Genomic DNA, 22,266 nt, shown 5'->3' with positions numbered 1-22,266 from the left:
ATCAGAAACTGTGCACACGTCATGTAATTACGAGGAATTACACGTATAATTATAATAATTTTAGTCATAATTATAATTCAACAACTAATAAAGCACTTATGAAGTAGGAATTACATCAATATTTTATTTTAAATATATAGTGGTCCGAGAAGTGTGTGTGTATTTGTGTTCGTGTGTGAATACGTGCATCATAATGTTTGAATCAGGAACAATGAATCAAAGAAAGAAAGCAATCTAAGGTAAGCTTAAAAAGTGACTATAGCTTTTTAACATTGAAATTACAATGTGGAAATAACATCATCTCATATAATTTAATATTATACGTTAATATTCGTTTTTTTTTTTAAGATTTAATGGCTTGGTTACGGGACGTTAATATTCGTTATGGATCCTGATTCACAGATACATAATATTACACTAATAACCGAGTTACTTTACTTCAACAGGTTGTAAAATTGGTTGTTAAAGTTGCGCCATATTATTTAGTGATATCTACAACTAAAGGTAGTGCAAACGACAGATTTTTTTGAAGTGAAACTTCTTTAGAATCGTTGTGATTTCAAACCTGATGCAACGGAAAATCGACAGGAAAGAGACACAAATACAAAAATGTGTAGAATGAAGCCGGCTAAGAACGAGACAGAAATATACATACTATTTTATATCTAATTATATATATAAATCTCGTGTCACAATGTTTGTCCTCAATGGTCTCCTAAACCACTTAACCGATTATAATAAAATTCGCACACCATGTGTAGTTCGATCCAACTTGAGAGATAGGATAGTTTTTATTATAATTTAAATTACAATAAACAACTACCCGGGCGGAGCCGGGGCGTACAGCTAGTTTTATATATATTCATCTCACTCTTTGTCGATTTACTGAAGTTTCACTTCCATCGTGTATACCGCACACACACCTTTTTTATTTAGACATGATATGTCTTGAAGTTTGGGATGTCTTGTAAATGGTATATTTTCTATTTTATTACAACCTGAACTTATTTATTTAAAACGTCTCGCTGGAATAGTAATATCAAGGATTCATAACATCTTATATAATATCGCGGAATAAGGTCATATAGAATAGAATCATATTATGATACAAGGCGCCTACTTAGTTTAAATATGAAAAAGCGAAATTAAATATGAAAATATGAAAAATTGAATATGAAAGTTATTTTGTACCCAAACCAAGTTTAAAAGTGTAGAAGGATAATTAAGCCAATTTAAACTTTACTGGATGTCTACTGAGAACATTAATCAATTCATTTTCCTCATGTGTAACAATGCGCATTGGACTTCCCTCAGTGGTGTCGTCATTTCTTCGATCAACAACGTCATTTATAGTATGCTTGGAATATATTTGCAGTGGCCGGTTCAGCGTATTCACTTCACCGTTCAGATTTCACAGTCCTCTGCTGATAACTGTGTGTTGTAGACGTGTTGCGTAATAATAACAAATAATCTAAATTGATATAGTGACGTCGACCCGCGCGTTTCTATTGTTATAACCTTGACTTCTGTTTTAAGGTAAGATATGTTTTTCCTGTAGTTTTAAAAGTAATGATATCGTTTTATTACAAATTACACATATTACACAAACAAAAAAAATTGCTAGGTCCTAAGATATAAATCAAACGTTATTTCATATTTTTAGTGAACTTCCTTTAACATTGTTAAAACCCCGTTTGTGAAAATTCTTATTTCTTAATTGTCATGCGCGTCACCACTTGGAAATTATCTAGTATCTTGATTAGGTACTTACTTAATCAAGTCTTTCTATTTATGTCTATTTTTAGAGTCTAGACGGCTGTGCAATTTTTCCTAGCAATCTTAGTATTATCATATAACTGTAATTAATTTCTAGAAATTATGAAAAGTAGGTACATAGCTTCTGCAAAAGAATCATTTCAAAGAACATCTTAAATCTACATAAATCTAATCAATTTAAACAATGATAAAATACTTTTATGTAACAAATTTAGCAAACTGTTAAACTAAAGAGAATTATTCGGGCAATGTCGTTTTATAGTATCTGATCAATATTTTTAACATAAATTAAACAACCTTCAAATTGTCAGAACTAGAACTCACATGAAGGAACCACACGGGAGTCATTAGCTTTCAAATAAAAAAAGAACCATCAAATCGGTTCACGCAGTCGAAAGTCCTGTGGTTACAAACCTAAAAAAAATACAGTCGAAAAGTCGGTTAAAGAATTTTTTCGTTTTACTTTCAAAACCGTAGGTATACTAAAGTTTCAAGATGTTAGTCTATTAATCCCTAACTAGGTACATCTGTTGCTGATGCGTTAAGGAATTAAGTTTTTACCTACTTTGTAAATGACTACGTGATGGACATAGATCTCACATAGGTACACAATACATTCCAAAGTTACACGTATAACAAATATAACGCCTGAATGAAACAGATAACTATAATATGAAGATATTTTTACTTATCTGTTTCATTCAGGCGTAAATTTGATGTAGGTACATATTGATTATTGAATATAATTTGATAACCGAATATATTCCAAAGTTCGATAATATTACATTGTCATTCCAAGTGTACGTTATAGTAAATGGTTATTAACCTAAATATGCAATTATTTATGTAGGTAACTTAAAATAATGGTTTTGATTTAATTTGCATTTCTTTCCTTGTACATGTTATTTAATTGTTTAGGTAATTAATTATTATACTATGACAAGAATAAAGGAAAACTAAAATAGATATGTGTACTATATTGTGAAGCCTCATTGCTCTTTAGTCATCACAGCAGAAAGGCCTACTCTTTGAGAAAGACCTTATTAGTTTTTCCCACCTTATTATTACTTTAAAATTTAGGTAACTGTTTGTCCTAAAAGTAGTACATAATTATTTATATCTAGCCACCTTTTATAAAGCTAAAGAGTTCGTTTGTTTGAACGCACTAATCTCAAGAACTACTGAATTTTGAAAAATTCTTTCACTGTTAGATAGCCCATTTATTGAGAAAGGCTATATATAGGCTGAACGCTAATATGTATATATATACAAAAAAGAATTATATATGATATTGACAATATTAATTCAAGTGATATTATTTTTTAGAATACACAATGGCGCTTGAACGACCAGACTTCGACTACAAAGAAGAAACTCACAAAGAACGATTAGCACGAAAATCCAAAGAGTCACCTTTCATGGTAATTGGTACGTATAACTCTGCTTTTAGCTCCTAAAATTAATAAAAATTGATTCGCTAATTTAAGCATTCTAGTATAATTATGAACTTTTACAGTGGTCGCTAATGACCTTGATGTTAAAAAGCGACCTAAAATAAATAAAAAACCCTCTGCGTTTTATGTATATTCCAAAGGAATGTACAACAGCGAACCAAAAGCAATGATTGTGAGTATTAATACCTTACAATTTTAAGGTGGCTTTTTTCCTAGCCACAATCCGCGTTAAATGTAGCTAATGAGTGCCCCTAAAAGTATTTTATTCGTTTAATATAGTATTTATTCTTTCATTTCATCTGTCCATACGATATCTTCGACATTTTCCACGCTTTCTGCATAGAGGGCTAGAGACATAATGATGTTCCTTCGCGATGTTCGTTTTCTGTCGATGTTCTTCCAAGCAACGAAAGTTCAGAATACAGAGAGGCACTTCTCCAATATTAAATAAATCAATAAGACCTATAATTAGATGTATGCATTGCCGTAACCCTCCCAGAGTCTACATCTTGTGCACCAGTGGCACTGCCCCATTTACGGCACGGATATACGCAATGTTTTTTTAGTAGCACCGGAAATGCCTGATTATTTATTACTCGATACTTTTGGATCGCCTAAGTACTTACCACGTATTTTGGCTACTGCTGTTTTTTTTTTTTTATTTTAGCTTTTCTATTTACTAAAGTTTGATAGTTAAAAAGGTTAGAGATATTATGATACTGATGCATGCGCCTCTACATCCATCCCATATACTATCTAATATTGTATAATTCCAATTTTAATCGTAAATGATTGGAAACTTTCAAACCTGATAAGTAGTGCCATTTCGAGAAAGATGTACCTACCTAGCTACTTAAATTAATATTCTTGGATGACGCGACTGCGTTTTTCACTAATAAGCCTTTTTAATTTACAGGATTAGCTGGGCTTGCCGCGGCCGTGGGATATGGAGGTTACGCATACAAAAATCGTGGTGCAATGAGCACTAGCGTTTTCCTCATGCAATTTCGTGTGATTGCGCAAGGGACTGCCGTCGGAGCTCTCACTCTTGGCATGGCGTACACGCTCTACAGAAACCATTTTGCTAAGAAGCCAGAAGCTATCGCTGCTAGCGTATTAGGAAATGAGCATTAATACATTTCCTACGCATATATAAGTGATCAATTATTGAGATATTTAATTTATGCTATGTGATAAGTGAAACGGCTGTGGTCAGTTATTGACAGTTGCATAAAGCATGGGAAATAATAAGTATTAAAATGTATGCTAGAAGCATTGCGAAGTGCATGAGAGATGCTACTTGATTGTTTTGAAAAGACTTCTTATATTGATACTGGATATTTTGCAGTATTTATATCTAAATAGGTACGCATTTATAGAAATGTGAGCATTATTTGGGAATCAACATGCATAATGGATTCATTTATGAGTGTTCTAATTGTTAAAGAAAAACCGAAGTATTTGCTTTAGAATTTTATTACAAAGTAACAATCCTACAACTCATTCATCTTTACATAGTAGTAATATGAAGGTAAAAAGTAAAACCTGATTCTACAATCATATAGGAAATATCTTCATTTCAAGTTTTAGACTTAACCAATACCAATTTCAATTATATCTAAATTGAAATTATAATAATATCACATTTTCATTACAAAATTTGATTCAAATTGAAATCAAATCAATACATGTATTATAATACTGAATATAAATAACATAAGATATAGTAAATAAATTAAAAATAGAATACAACAATGGCTTTTATTTATCATTAATGTTGGATAGGGAATCTACGTATGGGCAAAAGAGATCCAAACAATACATGCTGTATAACAGGAAACTTGGCGAGTACCTCCTTTTTATACATTTTAATCAGACCTTGATTTATTTTAGCCCAAGAACCAACAGCACTGATGCTCCACAATTGATTAGAATGCTCTGCAAATGGTCCTTTTTTAACTTCTTTTATATACTTAATACAGGATAAAAACATATAATCATCAGAAAATTTCTCAATAATATCATCTTCTAGGAATTTAGCTGGCGGATATATCCTCGGTTGGTCAATCAGCTGGGAACTGCCCCATATGAAAGGTACAAATTGATAATCGTCAAGACTCCAAACACCATGACTTCCCGCTGGCTCCATTCTATATGTTTGTTGCAACTTTCTTGCAATATTGAGATATTTGTTAAACAAAATGAAGACAGTTGCAACATGATCGTCGTGCTGGAGGGAACCAATTTTGTAAAGACAACATAAAAACATAATAAACGCCATTTCATGTCCTGTTCCATAATCAATCCTTGTGGCATTGCCAAAGCTTTCCTCCAAATATATTTTAATTTCTGGTATAGCTAAATGCAGTTTTGGATCCAGAGCATCTTGAAGATATTGTGTAGAATTAACTTTGACTTTTGCCAACCAGTCACGAAATGTAGTATTACCAAACCGTTGTGGTTGTTCAATAGGTGGGAATTCATTTATTAAATCATTTATTTGGTCCAACATGTGCCCAAATTTTATTATATTTTCTGATATTTTACAGTCAACTGACAAAGGTTTACTTTTTATTGCTTCATTTAAAGTAGCAATGAATCCAGTGTATTCCATATAGGCCTCAGATTTTTCCCAAATGGCCATATCAGTTATGGATTTCACCGCCCGTTCAGGCTCCAAAAAACGGTGATTTATAGGTAGTAATGGTGTCACATTCTCAGAAGTAGCTCCATCCCCAATAACACTCTCTGTATTCATCTTAAATGAAAAAGGAATATTGTATATAATATATAAAAGTAGTACTGTAGGATAGTGTACAATGTATTCTGATGAAAAACAGTGTAAAAATGATGCAAGCTCTAGGTGCAAAAAAATTAACAATTATTAATAATTATTTCCATCACATCCTTTTCTAATATTATCTCATAATGTTGGTACTATAAAACAATCGTAATAAAATACGCATTCATATTTTTTACAGTTTTACATGTTGATCTCAATGTTTTCATTCGCCCGATAAGCTTTAGTAATGAAGGTCACAAATGTCAAAATCAGCTTTAATTATGTACATACACGCGTTAGGAATTCAAATAGTAGTGGCAGCCCAATGATGGGATGTAAATTTAGTTAGCACACAAAATGGATAGAATATTAAGAGGTATTATGAGATATCGTGTTTTAGACAGAGCAAGCATGGTGAAGCAATTTGAGCAAGTTAAAGACAATCCCGTGGTAAGTACAACTAACCTTAAATAATTTTTATTGTGATTTTACAAACGCATAAATTGTATGATTTCAAATTAGGAACATTGACAATAATAATACTTGAGGAAATCGTAGGTATTTGCTTTTGCAGTCCTTAATTTCGGTGCGAATTCAAATGTCAATTATTGTCTCTTATATCAATAAAAAAACTGATTTTGACATATTTACTCCAGTTGACGTTTACAGTTCAGTTTATAAATTTAAGAATATGTACTTTGTAATATCTTAAATAATAATAACTCATATTATTGTCATATTTTTTATGTTTCGAATCTTTTCATTTTAAAAACAAAGCTATTAATTTTTCGTTTCTATTTTAGCCTAAAGCAATTTTTTACACTTGCATGGACAGTAGAATGATACCTACACGATTCACAGAAACTTGTGTAGGCGACATGTTCGTTGGTTTGTATCCTTTATACTTACTAATACTATAAATGTGAAAGTGTGATCGTCTATTTATTTGTCTTTCTTTCACATCTCAATAAAGGTTATTATAAGTACGATTCTTGTGTCTGAAGATAGGAGACTAGATAGCAAAGACCAACGTTGTAATTTATACTACTAACTAAACTGTTCATTATGGCGCAAAAACCAGTCTGTGTGAGGTGGCTCGTAGCGATGGTGCGTCTCTTTCTAATGAGGTGACCATAACATAGTGTACAGTATATGTATTGAAGCAGTGATGAACCATTTGATCAGTGAAAGCATTTTAGTTGAATAATATTTTAAGATGGATTTTTTACTTTTTTTTTACCACACCATACTGATTAAGCAAAATTTTAAGTAGGCAGTTTTAATTGTCTGAAAAAATTCTCAAGTATAACGCCGTGATTGCGATCATAGATGATACTAACTCCGATGGCGTTCAATAATAGTTTCCCCGACTATTCTTTTTATAAAAATATGCAGATTTTAGCTCATTATTTTCCGTTTAATACCAGCCATTTGTTTCAAACAAATAGATTCTGACCATAGTTGTATCTCTACCGCGTTTGGGATATAATATGGCGATGTGAAAGTCTTTACACGCAGATTACTTTATCGATTGTTATTCTTTTGAACAATTAATTCAGATGATTTATACTTTCAGTCAGAAATGCTGGTAATCTAGTCCCACATTCTCAAAGCTTTATAGATGAAATGACTAGTTGTGAACCCGCAGGACTTGAACTAGGATGTATAATAAATGATATCAGACATGTCATAGTCTGCGGACATAGTGACTGTAAAGCAATGAATCTCCTATACAAATTAAAAAGCAAGAAAGAATCTAGTATTGTAAGTATTTCACTCACTTTATTTTAGGGTTCGGGCATAACCATATAAGCATTCAAAACCAAAAAAAAGAATTAATTATAAGTAGGAACAGAAATAGTATTTTTGTTTTTTTTTTTACAGGAACAGCGGCGAATATCTCCCCTTAAGTCGTGGCTTTGTACACACGGAAATACAAGTCTTCAAAAATTTTTAGATATGAATGGCGATTTCAACAAACCAATGCTATTTACAGCTGAAACGCCTCAACGGAAATTTGTAGCATATATTGACCCTGAGAACAAATTCTGCATAGAGGATAAATTGTCTCAAGTAATATTAACAATGGCGACACCATTGAAATACAAAAACTGTTTAATAGAATTTTCTTTTATCCTTCTTGTAAATTTTATAAATTATACTTTTTTCAGGTTAATACGCTGCAGCAGCTTCAAAATGTGGCGTCCTATGGTATGCTGAAAAAACGCCTAGAAAAACACGACTTACATATCCATGCACTATGGTTCGATATTTATACTGGAGACATATATTACTTTAGTCGACGAGCGAAACGGTTTGTTATCATCGACGAATCGACGTATGAATCTATACTAGCTGAAGTGAGGAGATATTACTCATAGACAAAAAGATTTATACATATATTTAATCTTCTAATTGTTATTATCGTTAATGGTAAAAAATATTTATTTAGCGCTTATTATACTACACTAAATTTAGTTGACTTATTACTGAATTTAGGAAAGTGCGCTATCATCGAGTTAGTATTTTAATGGTTTCTGACTAGCTGATTCATTTAGAAGTCTAATTGGAAATACAGTTAGGAAGGTAAAATCACTTTTATTTACTTGAAACTTGAGTTATTTTAATGCTTCTTAACTATTATGAAAAGCGCATTATTTTTCTGAGATAATTTTTGGTCAGGAAGGTTTGGAATAATGAATAGATTTTTAAATCTTGATATGACTTTTTTATTATCACAGACTATATAAATCTTGCTTTGATACTTTTACATTCTCGTATGACAGTATTTATTCTTATTAAACATTGTCACAAGATCAATAGTAATTAATTAAATTATTGATCTAGAATCCAGTCTTAGATAATATCTGAATCCGTTGGTTCTAAATCATGCCCATTATCTGATTCAGTACTTAAATTGAAGACAGTGTGATTATGGTTTAATTTCTAAATTATCTTTTAAATTTATATACTGAAATTAGTGTACTGTAATAAGCGCTGTTATATATGTGGGAAAATAAGCTTAGTATAAACTTTCAGTTTAGTGCTAATAATAAAGAATAAGCGGATATAAAGTAGGTAATAAATAAAAATTGCTATTTTGTAGGACAAATTTTATACATTGTTATTACAAAACAAAAAAATCATAGTTTAATTAATTGTGCTTTAAATATGTTTGTACTTTTGGGGCCAACTTTATGTACCTATTTTTAAGAAAACCTCTTAAAATAAACTTGCTTTTACTTTTTGCATTTTTTTATTCACCTTTAATAATATTTTGCTATAAATAGAATATTTTAAAATCAAGTCAAATTTACATTACGAATTAGTCGATTGAAATTAGTAATGTTACATTGAGATTGCGCTTCTCAGATGGCCCAATTTAATTTTTTTTTATTAAAAGAAAGCTGCTTCACAAAGTGTCATAAAAAATTATCTTATATTTTAAATTCTCCATAAAATGTAAAAGTCGAGATCTATACAATAGTGTATAAGCAGTTATACAATAGATACGCCATATGGTGTTAATAGAAAGAAAACTAGGGCTGCCACTGTTTCATCCCTTAATAGATAAATATGAATACCTAGCGGTCCACAGCGGACATAAAACAAAAAAAAAATTTTTTTACCCCGATTTCGGAATCTGCAAATCGGCTATGTGAAGTTAGACGGTAAAATTTAATACCATCGATTCATATAAAAATAGAATATTACTTACTCTGAAAAGAAATGTTTCTTATGTTATTCATAAAATCTGTGGAGCAGAAAATTTTTGTAGTCCATATGAACAAAGCAATGGACGGAAAGCTAATTTCAAATAAAAATGCCTACATATGCATCTTCTCATACATTATAAACTATATACGGTATCCTCCTTCTTTGAATCTGTAGTAGATGTCAAGATGGCATAATATATTATATGACATTAATTGACAGTTTAGTTTTGACACAGATCATGGAAAATTGAAAATCGACAAGGTTACTGAAAGTGATGCAATGTTGTGGAATTCCTAAAATTATATAATTATTTAATTTTATATAAGGTTAAGGTAAGATCATTTATTAAAAGTTACAAAAAGGTCAGTTATGAGTCCATATAAAACTTATTTCTTTATTCCTTTATTCCTTTACTAAGACACATCATATTCTTTATTTTAATTTATTTTATGTAATAAATATGTACGTAAATAATCTTTAAAATTCTGGATTAAAATTTATCATAAATTTTATAATAAATTGTTTTACTTATTTATGATTCGTGTGAACTGTTTTATTTGCAGTGTTGTAATCTTTGAATCTCAAAATGGATCCACAAAGAATTTTCGAATACAAAGATGAGTCTCAAGCACAAAGACTAGCCCGGAAATCAAAAGATTCTCCATTCATGATTCTTGGTAATTTTAATTTCTTCCAATTTGTATATATTAACTTTATCTTACATTAGACTAACAACTTATGATACTTAAATTTATTGTTATAATTAAAGTAAGATATAAATTGCTGTATTTCACTATCAATTAAAATTGCTTACAGGCATTATGGGGTTGATTGGTGTATGTGGAGTTGGTGCATACAAATATAAGACCAGAGGCAAAATGAGCACAAGTGTATTCCTAATGCAGCTTCGTGTGGCCGCCCAAGGAACTGCAGTAGCAGCTCTCACCTTAGGGCTTGGGTATCAACTAGTAGACAAATACTTGTTAAAATCTAACAAGAAAGAACAATAATGTTCAGCTAGATGAAATTAGACATTGCAAATGAAAATTTTATTACACAATACACAGTATTTGAAGCTTACACATGGGTAATTCTCGAATATGATCAGAATGATTATGCACACAAAACAATAGCCAGGTCAAAACAACTGATATAATGATCATACAGCAAATGAGTATATTATTGTTGTATGTTGTCATGAGCTGTACTGTGGGGGTAGTTAATGCCAATGACTGTGGCTATAGGAATAAGTTAATACTAATTTAATTTAGCTGTTAGTTTTGTGTTCTGTGATTTTAGCTGATATTCTAATACAGTTTGGTCTATGACAATTGTAATATTTATTTTTTGACATTTCCATTTGTAACCTTTGAGGTAATGTTTTGTGATAAATGTCCTATTTAATATAATGTTAAGAAATGATGTTGTATAATAAATGTGACTTGATTCAAAAATAGTTTGTTTAAATTATCAATAGTGATCTTTATAAAATACCTGTTTGGCCCCTGGCGGATCATGTGCCTGATACAATAAATCAGTAGTTTTTTTTTACTTATTCTCGAATTCTCACAATGTTAGTTACTATACTCCTCCGAAACGGCTGGACCAATTTTCATGAACTTTTCTTAATGATAAGAGTATAGCAGAACAGCGTTTGCCAAGTCAACTAGTAGTAGTATAAAGTCGACAGAGTTCTTCAGATACTTATAGTAATATCGCGAAAATGTTAAATGATATTTAAAAAAAAAAGTATAAGAGTAATATATGATGTTACTAAGTATTAAAAAGCCTGGTCAACTTTAGAAGGTAAAATAAAAAAGAATAATCCAGCGTAAAACAAATTCAAGATTGCGCAAGTCTGCACCCGTTTTTTCACCAGTTTATTCCGGTGGCCGCAGGAAGAGCGGCACATTTCTTAAGTTGAGCAAATACATAATCCTTAAAAAATGTAATATTACAACGGGCTATTTATATGTATACGAATTAATTGAATGTTTTATCTAAACAAATAAAAATACATTCTTGATTATATTTGTATAATATGAAACTTGCGCCATTTACAGTGAATGTCTAAGAGGATGATCACAAATAAAACATACATATTTCAGAAAATGTATTTATTCCACTATAAACTCATTACTTTATATACATAAAAATCTAAACAGGTCATCAACAAAATGGCTACATATAAAAAAAAAAATATTTAAATAATCACAGAAAAAAATTAACAAATAATTTAAATTTCATAACTGCTTATTCACTTTTACTACAATCAGATAAGCCCTTTCTCTTAAGGCTGTAATTTGGAATGGTTAGATCTTCCTTGTCGGATGTGGAATGATTTCGTATGGAGGTTGAAGTAACTTTCACTGAAGAGAGCTCATCTGCATTACTAAATAAACCATTGGATGTATTTGTGCTAGAAGACGATTGGTATGTGTTTGATTTATAAATCTGGACAGGAGTTGATGTCCTGGCTCTATTATTGCTCTGGCTTGCCAGAGACTTATCGTCCTCACACATTTCAGTCGTATTTTTAATCTCTTCTGGCATTTTCGTTTCATACAGCGACACAAACTCGTCATCGCCTGTTTTATTAGATTTATTGGTAAATATAATTTTCTTGGCCAATTCATTTGTCAAAAACTCTTTCACAGTCATAGAATTTATCAAAGATGTTTGTTGCTCTGCATTTTTCGAGTTATCAACCATTTTTCTTGGCTGGCCGGTGTTTTTATTTGAATCGTTTTGTTCCGATATTGTAGATTCAGTTGTTATAGTTGGTAATTCCTTGTTAAAGCTTTTAAATTTTAAGTGACTTAAACTTGAACTAGATGTGTTCGAGGAAGAAGATAAAGCCAATCGCTCTTTAGTTTTCTTTAATGTAGAAGAAGCCCAACCCATGCCTAGTTTCTGAAAAGCATTTTCTAAATCAGGGTTTGATGAAATGCTTAAAGTTTCTGAGGTCTCCGCCATATTTTCTTTGTTCACCGCGAATTTATTAATCTTTTTTCTTTCCTTGCGGATTTTAGATAAGGCTAAAAGGGACAAAGAGGATTCAGATGACATACTTGTACTATTAACATGAGATGCCGTATCGAATTTAAATGGCTCAGTAATAATTTTTCTTTTGATTAATTCTGAGATAACATCAGGTAGACTACCATCAGAATGTAAAGAGCTTAATTCTTCTTGTATATGTTCATCTTTAAAAACCTCTTCTATATTTGACCCTTCATCGATATGAACATCACATTGCTTTGCATACTCTTGTAAACTTAAAAATGGTTTGAGCATAATATCGTTAAATAATTTCATATCCATCATTTGTATTTTAGCATTGTCAGCCGAGTCTGATGAAGACGGACGTTTCGATGAGTTTCCTTTACTATCTACTAAATCCAGACCAGTTTCATTTGTTGTGTGAGTTTCATATCTTTTATTCAACTGTTTTTCATTATCGTCTTCATTAATTTTACATGGTAGTTCTTGACTAATTTCACGACGGGATGAATGATTTTTTTGTTTAATACTCATCGGTGAATCCACTTCAATCACAGTAGATAATTCATGTGGAGCAGCATAAAAATCTTGCACATTTTTTAAATTAACGCGCGTCAACGCAGGAGGGGGTCTGGCTTTCATCTTTGTCTGATCTGGTTTAATTGTTGTTGGAAGATTTGATTTTTCACTTATAGTTGATAAGGATAATGTTGAGGGTGTAAGAGGCTTTGGGATATCTCCAAGTAAAGGAACATAGTTATCCTCGTCAATCTTATCTTTCTCAGGGAATTTCAAAGGTGCTTTTGGAACATTTGTGAGTATATTATCTTTTGATAATATTTCTGGTATATTTTCATTTCTTTTAATATTCTTGTTTTCGGAATCGGATGTAGTGTCAGAATTTGACAAATGGCTGTATACTAAAGATTTATTCCGCCTTACTTCCTCGAGAACTTTAGCTAAATTCGATAAACGCTTGGTACACTTATCTGTCAAATCAGCAATTTTTTCCATATTTTGAAGCTTATTTTCGGCTAGCTTCATAAAATTTATTTCACTGTCGATTCCACTTGTTTGAGTAGAAATATCAGTTGGAGGATTATGAGAAGTGTTTTTAACTTTTCTTAGTTTCTGTTCTGAATCAGAGGTCATGGGCGTTATTGTGCATCTATCTAGATGCAATTTATAATCCTCCTTACTGCAATGAGTTCCATCAGAAGAGTAATGAGACGAAGCTTGAAACAAGGGTTCTTTTTGTCGCGTTGTGGGTTTACCAACATTATTTATGCTACCAGAGGCATAATTTTTAGTATTTCTAGGAGTGGGCGAACTACTTCGATTTTTATTTTTTGTGATTAAAACATCAGATGCATCCTTATCCTTATTTAAATATAACTGTTTTGTTGAAGATACTTTTGCAGAAGAAGAAGATGACTCAGCTTTATTGCATTTTTCGAGACGAACTTTGCTTTCCCTTTGAATATCTTGAAATTGTCTATTTCTCAAAAATCGCTTTGAAATATTTAAAGATTTAACTTTGTGCACAGGTTTTTTACGGGGTAATCTAAACATAAATTTGGGTGGAATTTCAAAATATTTCTGTTGCCTTTTATGTTGCTCTTGAAAAATTTGCTGCTCAAGCATAATTTTTATTTGTTCTAAAGAAATTTGATTTTGAATAGGCAAGTCCTTACTATCAGTATTTAAAGGATTGTAAATAATTGAACTTCCTGGTGTGTCCACGGCGCTACACTCCTGATTGACAACTTGGATTGCTTTAAGTGATTCTTTATTGAGTAATAATAACTTGTTAACATACTGCTGTACAACAGGATTAAAACCACTTTTAGTGGAACTCAGTTGATGAATATTGGATATTTTTTTAATGTTTTTCTTTGATAAAACAGCTGTTGAATTACTGCCACATATTAACTTGGACGAACTTTTATGTAATGAAAAGTTATTTTTATATTTATTGGATTTTCTACATTTTTTACCATGCAATGTATGTGTATATTTTTCAGATTCAACGTTTTCCGACCAAGATCCGTTATAATCATAGCTATGAGCTGTATTTGGTGGAGTATCGGTAGTGCTACATATATGTCTTGACTGGCATTTACGAACTTTCTCTGTAGAAATATTTCTCGTTTGATGTTTCCATTTACAATGTTTGTTTTGTTTACTACATCCTCGCTCATTCAATTTACTGAAATTATCATTAATCAGTAAATCAGCAGTATTTGAAGGAGAACGATTTTCTTTCAAAAAACGTGGTATAATTACTTCCGGTGGACTCATGTATGCTGTGGAAGTAGATGAAGTCATGTGCATGAATACGGGTCGTGAATTTGGCGAACTAAATGAAGTTTGAGTATATGTAGAAGTGGCTGGTCTTGATACAGGGTCCACTTTAGTAACATTTTCAGGAATAGCAAACGAATCGTGAAACGACGTATGAATGCCTTTGTCAACAACTGTATCTGATTTATTATTGGTGTCTTTATCACCAACCAGGGCATTTCTCTGCGACGTCGATTGCTCTGCTGCTTTTGTAACTAGAATAGGTTCTGATTTTGAATGAAGTAGGATTTCATTTTCGGTTGTTAATTCTTTATTTACAGACGTTTGAGCAGAACTTTCTTTTAAATTGTTGCAAAAAGATGATTGTACTTCAGTGTCGACCTTTGATAACACATGAGACGGTGGTGGTGGTGGTGGTAGTGGTGGTGAATCATCTATAACATTCACATTAAGTTCTTGGCTTTTTCCCTCCAATTTGTCCGTTTCTTTTTTTTTAAGCTGTATCACAACTTCATAGTTATTGTCTTTTAGAAAACCTGAAGCACCTATATAAAATTTACCAGCATCTTGATGCCCATCGTTTATAATTTTTAAAAAGCCGTCATCGGAAATTCCATGAGGAGCTTTATCATTTGTAGCAGTTTGGAATGAAGAAGTGGATGTGGCAGCCGATGTTTGTGGCTGATACGTATTTGAACATGCACATTTGCACCCAGAACAAGAGTGTCGATTCCTGGAATGACGATTAAAACTTTGATTGCGTACAATAATTACAGATATGTATGTATTATTTTTTCAGAATGGTTAATATTTACCTTGATTGTGTAACATTGTTGTCTTTAGATGGTTCAAAACCTATAAATAAAATATTAATTGTAATCTTACTATATTCCAAAGAAATCTATATTAATTTAGTTCATATTTACACTTTTATAGTTACCATTTAGAATTTTGTCATGCTTGGAGCTATTACTTTCTCGTAATTTTTGCGTTGCGTCTGGAACTTTATATGTGCTTGTATTCCGATTACTTTCAGTGAAATACATAGAAGCTATGTTGTCCCTAAAATATAAAGTAAAAATTATGAACAAATCAATAACTTTTTTATGTCATAGTGGGCAAAGGAGTTAGGGGGTTGCCTCCATGGTAAGCGCTACTACCACCTCTATAAACATTTCTAGAGGCGTGAGGCGACTATCAGTGGGGCTTACGACTGCAAATGAATTGTCGATTCTAAAAGGTATAGCTGGATAGGGCACTAGATAAGGAAATGATTGATGTGGGGAATAAAGGAAAGGGCTGAGAAGGGTAAGGAGGAAGGAAACAGACCTCCTTTCTTCATTATATTACTTTCAAAAGCTTAACGATTCTGAATTGCTTTTTTCTATCTTCTATATGCAGAAAAACAGTTTATTTTACTGAACAGTGCCATTTGTTTTAAGATTGCTGCTAGGTAGGCTAGCTTTGGGTTGTCTCCAAATCAATGATACATTTGTCTAACTAAACAACCTTTTATCACTACATATTATACTTTTTAGGGAACATGAAACATATTATAACATAGAAGTTAAAAGCTACCTTTATCTTATACTACCCTTAAACGAGCAATTCTTGTATATATATATATACATATATATATAATTGGAATCTCGGAATCGGCTCCAACGATTTTCATGAAATTTAGTATATAGGGGTTTTCGGGGGCGATAAATCGATCTAGCTAGGATTTTTTTTTAGAAAATGTCATATTCGTGTTTTATTCGTGTTTTTTTTTCCTGACATCTATTGGTGAATAATAATACTATTTTGCTTCGTAGATAGCTGGACTGGGATACGGACTTACGCGGCTTCAACCGCGGGTCACAGCTAGTTTAAATTTATTTCAAACGCAGTTAATAACAACTTAAAAACTCGGTAAGGGTGTAGAACAAAAGTATTTTATTTATGTCTTACACTCGCAAACCCAAACAAACATTCAATACGCAAATTTATACATTTATGTGATTGTTGAGTTTAATTCAATGAAATGATAATTTTATAGAAGGTTAGTAAATATGCGCTACTTTTAAAGTTCTACGATAAAGTTTAAGTACATAATAAATTACAATAAACAACTGTACTGCTATTATATGATATATGATAATCAATCATAATATCCGAAATATTACCACCACGGCCTTCTCTCGGTAGATGTTTGCCACAATTCCACATTAGCAGCATAACAACTCATAATATTATATGACATCCTGGGATCAAGATTTTTACAAGCATCAGTATATCAGTAGTTAAATTTTCATTTAACAAGATTTTCTGCTGAGTTTCAATTTGTAATTCAAAGAAAAGAATCAACAATTACCAATATGTATAAACCTCACAAAGTACTTGGCTTTTTAGAAAAAAAATACAGCTACAATAGTGATTAAACTGAAGGTAAAGTCCTTTACTGAATATCAATTCATATCAAATGTAAAAACCTATAATAATGCGTATCAACAGTTTACTCACCCATTTTCGCTCACTTTGTAGATACCTGCAAAATAAAAACCATTAATAAAATTTCAATGTTTCATCAAATTAAAAAATAAATTTGAAACTATTAATACCTTCGTTTAAGTTATCCAGATCTGAACATTCAAGTTTATCTGTGACATTCCTTTGCTCCTGCTGTTGAGATCTTTCTTTATTTTCCACTTTATTCGCCTTCTCTGTTGTACTTAAGGATTTGAAAATTTTATTAATGGCTTTCGATTTTTTGTCACTCCTACACTTTTTGTCTCTTTTTGAATCTAAAATCTTATAAATCACTATTCTATCACCATCTGAGAGACCAGGATCATCAGAGCGATCTTTATCTGTTCTAGTTTTGTAACCTTGTTCCATTGAACTTGTGTCAGAAATGACAGAAGATGCATCTGTTGATTCATTACTGTTTTGTTCTATTATTACTGTTTCAACAACTCTTTTTCTTTCTCTGTCTTTACTCCCTTCTTTTGTTGGAGGTGTGTGTTTGTGACGGGACCTGTATTCATGGTAAGTGTCAATATCGTTAAATTTAACTGTGTTACTGGATTTTGGATTTGCTGTACTTGGAATGGTGTGTACTGCATACATCCCATCACTTTCTGGAACTGGCATCCAATCATATTGGAAGTTTCTTGGCAAAGCATCATTATTGTTGTCAAATTTATCAGGAGATCTAGATTTACACCTACTTTTATTAATTGAAATGGATTGATTTCTAGTATGCTGCAACAATTTGCAAATTATACAGTGAATTCAAAATAAATTAATAAAAATAAAAATTTTGTTATAAATTAATTTCTTAATTCATTACCTTACAGTTTCTCTTGCACTCTCTTTCTATCCTTCTAAATTCGTCTTGTAATTTTTTCTGATGTTTTTCTTTTTGCATTTCCTGTCTCTCACTGTCCATATATGCGATTTTCTATTGATTTAAAATGTGATATTGTAAATTCGAAAGTTTGTGAGTATGTATATTTGTGTGTATGTTTGTTACTCTTTCACGCAAAAACTACTAAACCAATTGCAATGAAATTTGGTACGTAGGTAGCTGGACAACTAGAAAAACACATAGGCAACCTTTTATCCCGATATTCCTACGGGATAGAGACTTACACGCGTGGAAAAGCGGGGCGCAGCTAGTATATTATATTTGATTATTTGTTTTAAATGCAGGAACAAATAACGAAAAAAAGAAAAACAAAGCACAGACTCTTTTCAACTTGATCTAAGATCATTAAAAAAAATAGATAAAACAATTCTTTCTTCATATATATTAGTGTAATTTTTCCAAGTTAATGACAATCTAGTTCTACATTTCTATCAGTGAAAATAAGTAGATCACCCCTATAGAAGCTTATACAATACCTGTGTCCTGCTTGTTGTCTCTTTAGAGAGAGTATTCAAAAACGCTAAAGTATCCTTGTATTCTTTGTCGACCCTCTCTTTTGTCATTGCTACCTTATTCCTCATTTCTTGCTTCTTTATTTCGAGTTGCTTGTTTTCAACATCTTGTGCTATGGATGACTCCTTTAAAGCTTTAATGTAAGCATCATCATCAGCTGCATTTTGTTCACGAACAACAAGTTTATCTTTGTTGTATATTATTTCATGGGTGTCTCTTGTGCTATGGTTGTACATAGAGACAGAATTTTTTTTATTGAGTGTGTTAACCCTTTCTCTTTTTGATTTGTCTGATTTGACTGAAACTGTAAAAAAACCTTTTATTACTGGATAATATTGGCCAAACAACCTATAATAAATGGAACTAAAATTACACAAAACTATCACTATTTTGAAATCTAATTATACATCAATTACTCTCCAAGGATTCACAATATTTTTCCAAGGATTTACTGTAGGCAAATTACATCAAATTGTATAATTTCAAAACAAAGCCTGCCAGCAAATTTTAAATAAAGCCAATTATACAATTACTTGGCTTTATTTAAAATTTATACTATATAAATCAATAATTGTAAAATATTCCAGAGGCAAATCAAGTCACAACAGAGTTAAACAAACTACATGATTAATGAGTGAAAATGACTTATTTACAATGCCATTACTGTTAGGTGTTTTGGTTCACCTGGTGTATTAAATAATTTAGTTTTTCTCTGTACTGATCCTCTCATAGAATGTGGAGAAAAATCTGTACTATGGAAAGGATAAGTTACATTATTATTAATATATGTCAAAAATTTATTAGAACTATGCTGATGCCTATGACAATAACAACAAATATCGTAACTATCTTCAGCTTTCCAGGACGGTACCGGTATAAGTTGTTTATCAAGTACATGACAAACATGATTGGAGACATTACCATCGGGTCTTGATGATCGACTTCTAAGAATAGTTTGCTTAATACTTTGCAAGTCATCTGTCTTTTTTGTGCTTGTGACGGGTTCATTCTCTCTCAAACGTAAACTTCTGCTTTGCAAATATTCAGATATTAAAGTCATAGAAGGTTTTTGCTGAGGTACATTCATGACTGTTGATGACGGGCCACCTCTTAGGCTGGAGGGCATTTCATCACTAAGGGCGAATAAATTTATCCTCTTGTTATGGTCAGCTTTGTCTCTCTCATGTCCTGAATCTTTTAAGCTATCTTTGTCATTTGGCAGTGATAAAGCAGGTATACAGGGTGCCCATTCATTACCTGGTTCATCACCTTCCCATTGGGTACCCATATCATTTTTAGCTATGTTAGTATCTTCACTGTTTTTAGGTTTATCTGTATTTTTGTCCTTTTCAATATTATCACTACAAACATCTATATTATTTGATTGTAGATTGTCAGCAGACTTGGATCCTAAAGTCTTTGATAGTAACACACCCTTTTCTCTGCTAATCTCATTTGCAGCCTCCCTGAAAAATAAAGTAGATTTTGCTTGGCTTTTTCAAAAATTTGGAAACAACAGTCTTGTGCTTTAGCCATGCCAGTGTAATAAATAGACTTTTACTATTTATAATATTGGTATTGATTCTCACATATAAAAATGAAAGATCATGAGTCAGTTAACAGTAAAAAACCTGACCAGCGAGTTCTACCATACATACATATACCATATACTACTGTTGCTGTCCTAATTTTATAATTAATAATATAGCAAATAAAATATGTTAGATAAACAACAAGAGCAATATACCTAGCTTGTAATTTTCTATCCAGGATCTTCTTCTGCTCATCCAACTTTTCTTGTTTTCTTTTTCTTAGTTCTGCAACAGCTTCTCTCCCCCTCAATTTGGATAGATCCTTTTTTTGTTCGTTATCTATAGTATATAATCAAGCAATTACTTTCAGTATAATTTAAGGTTTAATAATAAATCAAATATAGACTAAATTTTTCACTGGAGCTGGGCTCTTTCATAAACTTTCTTGTTTATATTGGCCCTTATATAAACTATATTCATATTTAAGATTGATTACATATGAAGTTAAAACACCTTTATCAGCACAATGAAGAAAAAAAAATATAAGGACATATTGTATAATACGTAATATTTCACCTGCTTCTTTTATATTTGACGCGTCCTTATGTCCAGCACCGACATTTTCCAAGCTTTGAGAATACAATTGCTCCAATCGACCAACCAATTTTTCTTGCAAATCGAAATAATCCTTTTCCTTTTTTGCGTCAACGTTTATAACATGCCGCAGCTTTTCAACTTTGGCGCGTTGTCGTATTTTCTTTGCTATGTCTTTTGACTGTTCCCTGACCTATTTTTATAAATATACAGTTAATATTATTAATTCCCATACCAATACATTTGGAAAAATCTATATGCAAACCTGTTGAAGTCTAAGCTTTCGACGTCGTTGAAATTCATTTGTTCTTGAAACATCAATTTCAGAAGTCATCTTGACGTTTTCGTGTTTTTAGATTTTAAACAAAAAATACGTATACACATTTCGCGACAAAGTGTTATAAGGTTATTTAATAGATGAAAAATTCATTTAAATTAATAAATAGTATAACTCAATAAATAAATTAAGCGCTGTGCTTTCAAACAACAATTACCAACGAACTTATACGTCACAGTATGTCTGTCAATTAATATTTGACAGTTGACAGTTTAGTAAGCCGTTTATGTCACCTATGTTATATGTAAAATGTTAAATCGCGTTCACGGATTTAAATTTATAAAGTAAAAAAAAATATTGAGGAATAATTAATAATAATTTAAGTACAAAACCATTTTTCTTATTATTTTAAATAAATCGATAAATTTTCCTAAGTCTTTCTCAAGTGCCATTATTTATCCTGATATATATTATTTGTCGTGATACGCCCCTTGGGATATAACAGGACTTTTGATATCCGAGCGGAGCCAGGACGAGCGTCTAATATATAATAATATTAGTAGCTAGGAGGGATAAAATCATATTATAAAATGTTGCCTTATTTATATGAAGCAACATTTCAGCCATTGTAAAAGACGCAAAAAAAAAAGGAAACAATTAATGAGACTCATTATTTCTTCCAAAAGGAGCGTGTATCGATATAAAAAAAAACTCATTATACAAAATGCACAGTTGTCGTTTCAAAAATGTCCATATAAAATCGTGCACTTATTTCAATGTGTTTTGGTGCATACGAACACATACTCAATAAAAATAATTCGCATAGGGTGGAATTTAAAATAATGTGTTTGCTTTGAAAGTAATTCACGTTCAACAGTATAAATCACATACACGTTTGAAAA

General features: G+C 31.5%; 5 protein-coding genes across 9 annotated transcripts; 3 read left to right on the top strand and 2 right to left on the bottom strand.

Moving 5' to 3' along the window:
• Positions 1–98: 98 nt before the first annotated feature.
• On the top strand, positions 99–4,795 carry LOC119830272 (HIG1 domain family member 1A, mitochondrial-like). Of its 2 annotated transcripts, XM_038353228.1 has the most exons (4): positions 99–239; positions 1,376–1,536; positions 3,103–3,204; positions 4,147–4,795. In XM_038353228.1, the coding sequence occupies exons 3-4, from the start codon at positions 3,111–3,113 to the stop codon at positions 4,362–4,364; spliced, it is 312 nt and encodes a 103-aa protein (XP_038209156.1). In that variant the 5' UTR covers positions 99–239; positions 1,376–1,536; positions 3,103–3,110; the 3' UTR covers positions 4,365–4,795. The 2 variants fall into 2 exon arrangements, with proteins under 2 accessions (XP_038209156.1, XP_038209158.1); XM_038353230.1 differs by lacking the exon at positions 99–239 and having other exon boundaries at positions 1,364–1,536.
• Positions 4,691–6,661, bottom strand: LOC119830268 (serine/threonine-protein phosphatase 2A activator-like). The gene is made up of 2 exons (XM_038353224.1): positions 6,478–6,661; positions 4,691–5,988 (listed from the first exon to the last, which is right to left on the bottom strand). Exon 2 carries the CDS (start codon positions 5,986–5,988, stop codon positions 5,002–5,004), a length of 987 nt encoding a protein of 328 aa, XP_038209152.1. The 5' UTR covers positions 6,478–6,661; the 3' UTR covers positions 4,691–5,001.
• On the top strand, positions 6,003–9,259 carry LOC119830271 (beta carbonic anhydrase 1). 3 transcript variants are annotated; one of them, XM_038353226.1, is made up of 5 exons: positions 6,012–6,462; positions 6,816–6,900; positions 7,589–7,776; positions 7,897–8,085; positions 8,184–9,259. In XM_038353226.1, exons 1-5 carry the CDS (start codon positions 6,370–6,372, stop codon positions 8,391–8,393), a joined length of 765 nt encoding a protein of 254 aa, XP_038209154.1. In that variant the 5' UTR covers positions 6,012–6,369; the 3' UTR covers positions 8,394–9,259. The 3 variants fall into 3 exon arrangements, 2 of the variants coding, with proteins under 2 accessions (XP_038209155.1, XP_038209154.1); XR_005287838.1 differs by lacking the exons at positions 7,897–8,085; positions 8,184–9,259 and having other exon boundaries at positions 6,003–6,462; positions 6,816–6,985; positions 7,589–7,724; XM_038353227.1 differs by lacking the exons at positions 7,589–7,776; positions 8,184–9,259 and having other exon boundaries at positions 6,003–6,462; positions 7,897–8,067.
• A 683-nt stretch (positions 9,260–9,942) lies between these two features.
• Positions 9,943–11,100, top strand: LOC119830047 (HIG1 domain family member 1A, mitochondrial). Its single transcript, XM_038352882.1, has 3 exons — positions 9,943–10,061; positions 10,293–10,406; positions 10,546–11,100. Exons 2-3 carry the CDS (start codon positions 10,316–10,318, stop codon positions 10,737–10,739), a joined length of 285 nt encoding a protein of 94 aa, XP_038208810.1. The 5' UTR covers positions 9,943–10,061; positions 10,293–10,315; the 3' UTR covers positions 10,740–11,100.
• A 745-nt stretch (positions 11,101–11,845) lies between these two features.
• Positions 11,846–21,603, bottom strand: LOC119829985. 2 transcript variants are annotated; one of them, XM_038352775.1, is made up of 12 exons: positions 21,353–21,603; positions 21,070–21,280; positions 20,709–20,832; positions 19,883–20,427; positions 18,925–19,265; positions 18,371–18,481; positions 17,640–18,282; positions 17,542–17,566; positions 17,205–17,282; positions 15,977–16,098; positions 15,852–15,891; positions 11,846–15,769 (listed from the first exon to the last, which is right to left on the bottom strand). In XM_038352775.1, exons 1-12 carry the CDS (start codon positions 21,419–21,421, stop codon positions 11,983–11,985), a joined length of 6,096 nt encoding a protein of 2,031 aa, XP_038208703.1. In that variant the 5' UTR covers positions 21,422–21,603; the 3' UTR covers positions 11,846–11,982. The 2 variants fall into 2 exon arrangements, with proteins under 2 accessions (XP_038208703.1, XP_038208704.1); XM_038352776.1 differs by lacking the exon at positions 17,205–17,282.
• Between the last annotated feature and the right edge of the window lie 663 nt (positions 21,604–22,266).

Source organism: Zerene cesonia, chromosome 11 (assembly GCF_012273895.1).
Source record: "Zerene cesonia ecotype Mississippi chromosome 11, Zerene_cesonia_1.1, whole genome shotgun sequence".
Classification (NCBI taxonomy): Eukaryota; Metazoa; Arthropoda; class Insecta; order Lepidoptera; family Pieridae; genus Zerene; species Zerene cesonia.
Note: the sequence above shows the minus strand (reverse complement) of the source record. Positions and strands in the feature narration are given on the sequence as shown.

What these genes read in the sequence shown, in the direction of transcription:
- LOC119830272 (XM_038353228.1), top strand. Translation starts at nt 3,111, where the DNA reads ATGGCGCTTGAACGACCAGACTTCGACTACAAAGAAGAAACTCACAAA. An exon ending in GTCACCTTTCATGGTAATTG is followed by an intron (nt 3,205 to 4,146) that starts GTACGTATAACT and finishes TTTAATTTACAG; the next exon opens with GATTAGCTGGGCTTGCCGCG.
- LOC119830268 (XM_038353224.1), bottom strand. Translation starts at nt 5,988, where the DNA reads ATGAATACAGAGAGTGTTATTGGGGATGGAGCTACTTCTGAGAATGTG.
- LOC119830271 (XM_038353226.1), top strand. Translation starts at nt 6,370, where the DNA reads ATGGATAGAATATTAAGAGGTATTATGAGATATCGTGTTTTAGACAGA. An exon ending in AAGTTAAAGACAATCCCGTG is followed by an intron (nt 6,463 to 6,815) that starts GTAAGTACAACT and finishes TTTCTATTTTAG; the next exon opens with CCTAAAGCAATTTTTTACAC. An exon ending in GCAAGAAAGAATCTAGTATT is followed by an intron (nt 7,777 to 7,896) that starts GTAAGTATTTCA and finishes TTTTTTTTACAG; the next exon opens with GAACAGCGGCGAATATCTCC.
- LOC119830047 (XM_038352882.1), top strand. Translation starts at nt 10,316, where the DNA reads ATGGATCCACAAAGAATTTTCGAATACAAAGATGAGTCTCAAGCACAA. An exon ending in TTCTCCATTCATGATTCTTG is followed by an intron (nt 10,407 to 10,545) that starts GTAATTTTAATT and finishes AATTGCTTACAG; the next exon opens with GCATTATGGGGTTGATTGGT.
- LOC119829985 (XM_038352775.1), bottom strand. Translation starts at nt 21,421, where the DNA reads ATGACTTCTGAAATTGATGTTTCAAGAACAAATGAATTTCAACGACGT. An exon ending in AGTGCAAGAGAAACTGTAAG is followed by an intron (nt 18,283 to 18,370) that starts GTAATGAATTAA and finishes AAATTGTTGCAG; the next exon opens with CATACTAGAAATCAATCCAT. An exon ending in GCATGACAAAATTCTAAATG is followed by an intron (nt 15,892 to 15,976) that starts GTAACTATAAAA and finishes TTTTATTTATAG; the next exon opens with GTTTTGAACCATCTAAAGAC.